Source organism: Cibotium barometz, chromosome 6, assembly GCF_041138505.1.
Source record: "Cibotium barometz isolate CiBa-2024 chromosome 6, ASM4113850v1, whole genome shotgun sequence".
NCBI classification, from domain to species: Eukaryota; Viridiplantae; Streptophyta; class Polypodiopsida; order Cyatheales; family Cibotiaceae; genus Cibotium; species Cibotium barometz.
The window spans coordinates 37,404,301-37,410,975 of NC_141051.1; the positions used below are offsets into that span (position 1 = coordinate 37,404,301).

At 42.7% G+C, this 6,675-nt stretch overlaps 1 protein-coding gene across 2 annotated transcripts in view; it reads left to right on the top strand.

Moving 5' to 3' along the window:
- Nucleotides 1-3,666, top strand: part of SCD1 (stomatal cytokinesis defective / SCD1 protein (SCD1)) — a 194,191-nt gene extending 190,525 nt beyond the window's left edge. For both annotated transcript variants that reach the window (XM_086799538.1, XM_086799539.1), the window contains 3 exons: nt 2,734-2,775; nt 2,881-3,086; nt 3,174-3,666. In XM_086799538.1, the coding sequence (XP_086655664.1) occupies nt 2,734-2,775; nt 2,881-3,086; nt 3,174-3,275 (350 nt within the window). In that variant the 3' untranslated portion in view covers nt 3,276-3,666. The remainder of the gene's footprint in view (nt 1-2,733; nt 2,776-2,880; nt 3,087-3,173) is intronic.
- The last annotated feature ends 3,009 nt before the right edge of the window (nt 3,667-6,675 follow it).

Consider the following 6,675-nt stretch of genomic DNA (forward strand, 5'->3'; position numbering starts at 1 on the left):
TTGTCTTGATAGATAATATAGGCTGTCATCTAGTGGTCAAGCTCTAATATCAGGCTCAACATGAGAGTTTGGGTGTTGGCATTATCTTCTTTTGTATCACATGGTTGCAGTTTAGAGTCCATATCACTGTGACTAATGAAAGTTTGTGAGGCATTACCTCTATCACTCGAAAGGGGGGTTTTGTTGAGTATTTCGGAGTTAGTTCGTGTGAACATCCTCTATGGGTGTGAACAACATTTGAGTTGTGCAATCTCTCTCTTGTTTGTTATCACATCTCTATCTCTGCGCACCAACTCATCATGGCTTGAACCTCCATCTCTCTCTTTGCACGTGCTCCACTCCTAGCACCATCAATGCTAACATTAAACACAAGGTTAGTACAAACAACAAACAACAAACAACATAGAAGGTTGCATGCAAGCTCACCACCCAACCACAGTCCGCATCTCCAAACTTCCCTCTAAATCTCACTCTCACATATTCATGCCAATTCAGTCCTAGCGTCCCATACCACCAGAGCCTTCCCATACATGTCCTCGGCAAGACTATCTGTGATCTGCCATGTCCACGGTGAGAGTATGACTACTCTAGTCCCTAGGCACAAACCAGTTGTTAGTCGCTCATGATAATAATCCACCCCTCACTTATATAGTGATAACAACTGCTAGAAATTACCATCCAGTCATAAATAGCCAGTTCACGTGGTTTATTAATAATGAACCTTAGCCACCTATATCCGCATGCTTTCCCTAATCTCAGGGCCCCCTAACCCTTCCAGATTAGGCCCTAATCTTGAAGATTAGTATTAGGTAGGTAACAATGGCTGACACACAACAGTAAATTAGTGCTTTCCTCAATTGTAATTAACCTTATCGTAGGGTTATAAGGCTTGTTAAGTTTTAGTTATCACAACATAACAGCGATCGCCTCAAATCACATGGTGAGAGTAGCAGAGATCAGTACCAATCTTCACAAGTAAATTTGGACACAGTGTACAGTCCTAGCAGCAATTACTATACTGTGAGGGTGGACAGATGCCAGAGCAAATCCAACCGGCTAAGTGTTCTCGAGCAGCAACAAATCTGGCAGCAACAAAAGGCATCTCAGCGCCATCAGGCAGCCCAAGCATTCAGGCGCTTCATCTCCATCAGCAAGGAGGTGATTCTGCAGGCATAGCAACCTCAAGCAACAAGCGCTGCAAGCCTTCAAGCAAGGAGGTGTTTCTAGCAGGCATAGCAACCTCAAGCAACAAGCGCACCAAGCCTCCAGGCAGACATCGTGCAGCAAGAGCAGCAAAAGGCCACCAGGCACCATCACATCGGCAAAGAGCAGGTGTCATGTCTCAATCTATTGGACCGTCTTATCTTAAGGGATTTTTTTAATTAAAAAAATGATGGTTTTAGCTTCTAAGGTTGGCAAACTTTTGAGACTGACAGTCGAGCGAATAAATTTGGGAGCACCTACTACGGCAAGCTTGGAAACTTGATTCAATATTAGTGGTTGAAGAAGAAGAAGAAACACTCGACAAACACCATGGAGTTCACTGACAACACAACAAAATCATCTTCAATTGAAGATGAGCATCTTTGTGTCTTGTAATTACTCCCATCGAGGGTCATTGCTCTCTTTTTAAGTACTTAGGGTGAGAGTTGAAATTTACCTCATTGGTATCTCTATGAGACAGTCCCAAGTCTAGAGATCAGAGATCAAGGGGGGGTGTTAGAAAAATGATCTCATACCCTAAGGTTGAGCGTAAATCTTGGTTGAAAGAGTTCAAAAGGAAAAGATGGCAACTCTAGAAAGTGGCAAGTCATGCCCTTACATGTCAAAAAGGCTCTAATGATGAGTCATGCATTGCATGTGTCAAAGGGGGGTGGAAGCAAGTGACAAATGTCCCTATGTTGAAAAGCTATAAAAGCTTATAACCTCCTTTGGATTTTAATATATGCAGTTACTCAAAGGTACACGTTTAATTGGCTCTCTAATCAAATTAGTGATTAATCATTTTTCCAAAAAGGTACATGCTAAATTGTCTCTCTAATCAAATTAGTGATTAATCTGTCTTATTAATCATGCAAATATTCCTCTTTGCTCCTGGCTAGATTAGGAATTTCAATAAATGGTGCTACAAATCTCTTGACATACCCACTTGGAGCCGGAACCCCCAACCAGTCAGTGGCTCGTAGAGTGGAGCTTCTGTGGGTGCGAGTGAAAAGACATGATCTTGGCACTCAGTCCAAGGCCTTCCTGAAATCCACAAACATTAAAGATCCATTGCATCGACATCCAGCTCCTCAATGGTAGCCTGTAGTGTAAAGAAATGATATTGGGCCCAATAGTTCATTCTGAATCGTGCTTAACCTGTGGCCCTCTGTCGGTGTCCCTCTGCCCATGAGCTTATCCGAGTCTCAAAGGCTGCTCCCAAAATCTTGGCCAATATGTGGCCAGTCACGATGGATCGGTAGTTATTGGAGTGCAAGAGGTCTCCTGCCTTTTGAATGGGGACGATGGTGTGGGGTAGTCCAAAATGGGGGAAACCCCTCACAAACAGTCCTATTAAAAATGTGAGCTATAGGGCCTATTGCAGCCAAAGTCTTTCAACCATGTGAGAGAGAGAGAGAGAGAGAGGGGGGGGGGGGGGGGGGGGGGGGGGGGGGGGGGGGGGGGTGTTGGTGGGGGGGTATTTTCTTGGTGCTAAAGTATGTTTTGCCTTGCTGTATGGCTGATTTGCAGGCTCAGCAGATGGCATGGTGCGAATGTGGGAGAGAGATGAAGGTTAATAAAACGTTTCCCTACCAAAATTTGTTTTTTGTTGAGTAGTTTTCTGCCATATGTTAAATAAACTTCTTGTTTTCTTAAGCATGTGGCCATAACTTGCAGGGACGTTGAGATGCACCAAGAACGTTGGGATTCATTCAGCATCCATTCTGTCATTGCGAGCTGGGGAGAAGTGGCTGGCAATCGGTGCAGCAGATAACTCCATGTCCTTGTTCCAGCGGCCAGAGCAACGGATGGGTGTGCAGGCTAGCAGCAACAGGGCAGCTGGTTGGCAACTCTTTAGAACACCACAGCGTACTGCTGCTGTGGTAGGTGACATTATTACAAGTTTGTTTTTGGGTGAAGTCTTGTTGGAACACTTCGAAGTACTTACCTCCTCACATGCACATGTGCAGGTAAGGTGCATCTCATCAGATCCCGAGAAAGGGAGAATATGTAGTGGAGCTAGGAATGGTCTACTCCGACTCTGGGATGCTGCCATCACTGTGCAGTCCTAAGTTGGGGTGTAATTTAGATCTTGAAATAAGAACCGTATGCCTAGAACATGCCTGACGTGGGAAATGGAGCATTTCACAACAAAGCCACTACATTTTCAGGGCAGTTGTGTGCAGAGTGGTAAATGCTACTGAGGAACGAGAAATCAAAGCTAGGTGCAATTTAAGGGAGAAAAAGGGGGCAGTCAAGTGTCAATGGTAAGCTTCATCCCTTCGTTTGGGTAGAGTCAATAGGCAACCTAGCTTTGGGTTATCTCATCTACTGTTGGTGTATTTTTCTAAATTTCTTTCAAGATTCCTCATTGATTGTGTAAATCAATGCCCTCAAATAACATCACATGGGGTACATTTCTTTGGTATGCATGAAGCATGAAAAGCCTTGCTTTTAGAGAAACATGGCATGAAGCACTAAGACTGGGTTTTGAGAGAGAGAGAGAGAGAGAGAGAGAGAGAGAGAGATGCTGTTGTCTTCATTTGAAAGGTGATTCCTAATTATCCAAGTACAGGCTTATATCAATGCTAACTGGTTAGCGGTGTTTATATATCTGGTCCATTGAAAAAGAGGCCCAGAAATTCTCTTGAAGAAGGATAGGGTGTTTGGAAAGGTAGTGTTGTGTATCTCAATTTCTCCAATGTCACGCGGTATATTGTTTCCAATAAACTGTCTCTCATATTGTAGGTGGTGTGATTGGGCTCTGATATGACCAATAGCAAGATCACCTTTCACCTCACAAGAAAGGTTTTTTCTACATTACCGAAGCAAATTGAAGTCAAAGGGATTAAAGTTAGGTGCAGTAGTGAAAGTCTAGCGGGGTTTTCAAGCTCTTCTTGTAACTACCTAAACTTTCCATGATGATTGATGATCCCCCTATCCAATTTACCAAGGAAATTCCTGTAGGCTCAATCACAAATTCGATGGTATAATGAAAGTTTAAGACAATGCATGGAAATAATAATTAGCAAACCTGTCCAGTCATCCTTTTGCATGCTAAACGGAAAGAGAATTCAAATGCTTGCTTTGAGGGGGAAAAAACATTTTTCAAGAAGTCAATAAATAGAAATTTCATAGATTTCCCTCAAAGAAAAGAATTATGAAAATATAGTGCTACATGATAAGAGGTTTTACCCCTCCATAGAGGAAAGGTGCAAAAGCAAGGAACATGATACCACCCCTCTTTAGAGGAAAGGTTTGAAAGGAATGGAGTACACCCTCTAAGCTTGGCTGCTCTCCAATGGAGACTACATCAAAGGGAGGGAAAAATCAACATTAGGAGCTTGTAATAATCAAGTAGTGCATGTGTTGCCGCGAGTGAGAAGTTACCATGTTCCAAATAAGGAGAGAAGTAGCTTAGCACTTTTGCATGAAATGATAGTTGCTTTATGGATGTTCTCAAGGACTTTGGAAGGTGTGGATGATATTTAATGGAATATAACAAATAGTTTCCCTCATAGGGTTGATTTAATCCTCCTCGGGCTCATTGCATTGTGTTAATGTGTCTAGGAGAACCTGCCTCTATAGCCCGTTCAAGGTACCACCATGAAGAGAGAACTACCAATAGTAGCACAACCCAGCAAAAACACCAAATTAAGGCACAAATACACTTAGTTGACATCCCCCTTGATCTTCAGCTGACAAAGATGGACACTTGAGCACACTCTAAACTCCTCAAACAATTCAGCTAACTATCTCAATGATCCTCCCAGGTCAGCTCTAACCTCCAATGACCTTGATCTTCTCTTATAAAGCCTCATCTGCCCTTAGTTGACCATTGGTTACCAGAAACACTCTCAACTGACACAGAACTGTTTGATTTTGCCTCCGATATCCTCCACTTGTCCCTAGTCAAAAAATTGTCCTTCAGGCTCCTCTATTGTCCTCTTATCATCGGCTAACCATACATCCTCATCCTGAGAATTTTGCTTGACCCCTTATTACTGATCCTATTTTGACCTTCTGGTGACTGAACCTATCTTAAAACTACCTCAGTAATCTGACACAGAATCGGTTGACTCGAAATCCTCAACTAAAACAAAAACTTCCTCAAAATGTCCTCTGACCCACAAGCCATCAAGTAGCTCTAAACTTGAAGGGATATCACATTACAATCGCTCTGTTACAGCGTACCTTTGACAAACTTCTAATAGTCAGCTATGACTAGGGATCACTTCCCCTCAAATCAGACAAACCAAAGCAAGGTACCTACACCTTCTACTAATGATTCTGATGTTTAGCTGACACAGAATTGACTCTGTAACCTCTCAACTAATTCTTACTAACTTAGATCTGACTCAAAATTAGTTCTACAATTATGAGATTGGCACACACAGATGATCTATCCCCACAAACTCAATCAAAACCACACATACATCACAACAAAAACATCAAGATTAAAGATAACACCCAAACCCTTTGTCTACTTGAGATAGGCCAAAAAACACTTCAATGTCTCAAAGCCATCTACGGCACGGAGCCATCCTCTTGGATCAAAGCCTTGCACACCGTCTTCAAACAACTTTAGGGTCTTCCCCCTATCAACTAATTGCATCTTCCATGCATATCTATTTAGTTTTCTCCTCTCTGCCTCTCCATCGTTGTCAACTCTAAGATCACACAACTTAGAACAGTTCGGAGTTCTTTGTTCCCCCATCAAACCTTCTTTCCATTCCCCCAATACACAAAAACTTCCTAGCCACATCTTGAGCATTGACATCCAAAGAGCCCAAAACAACAATCTGTACCACCTCTTGATTACCACCCATAGCCACTTTATCCCACAGCTTACTCATAGCATCCAAAACCTCATCATCGTCGACACATACTCGAGTATCCACCTGGGCATTAACTTGCTCATAAACATCTAGATCCACAAATTCATTAAACATAACAAAAACATTCTCCAGGGTGTAATCCAACAACACATCCACAGCATTATCCACATTACAATTCACGTATTCATGCACACATAATTGTTGGTCCACGCCAGCTTCACCATCACTTGTGTCATCAAAGAAAGGCAACTCTGAGACGGGCTCTCCACCTCACACTCTTCCACAGCATCAAACAAACCTACAGGCTCCACATCGACATCCTCTTATTAAGCAATCCTCATCTCAAGCTCCTATAGTATCTCTAGCATGGACCTCTTGCCCCTCTATCATACATCATCGGGGTATTGCTCCTCCACTTTGCCAACATCTCCTATCATCAACTTTGGGTCCATAGCCACAAAACCTACACTCTCTTCAACTTCACAAACATTCTAATCCATTGCCCTTGCATTCTCTGTCACAGCACTCACACATGGATCTACAACTTGTCGATTGCTATTAGCATGACAAACATTTAGCAAATCAAATGTAGCCACTTCACCTGACCTAGTGGGTGGTTGCTATCCTGGCACTT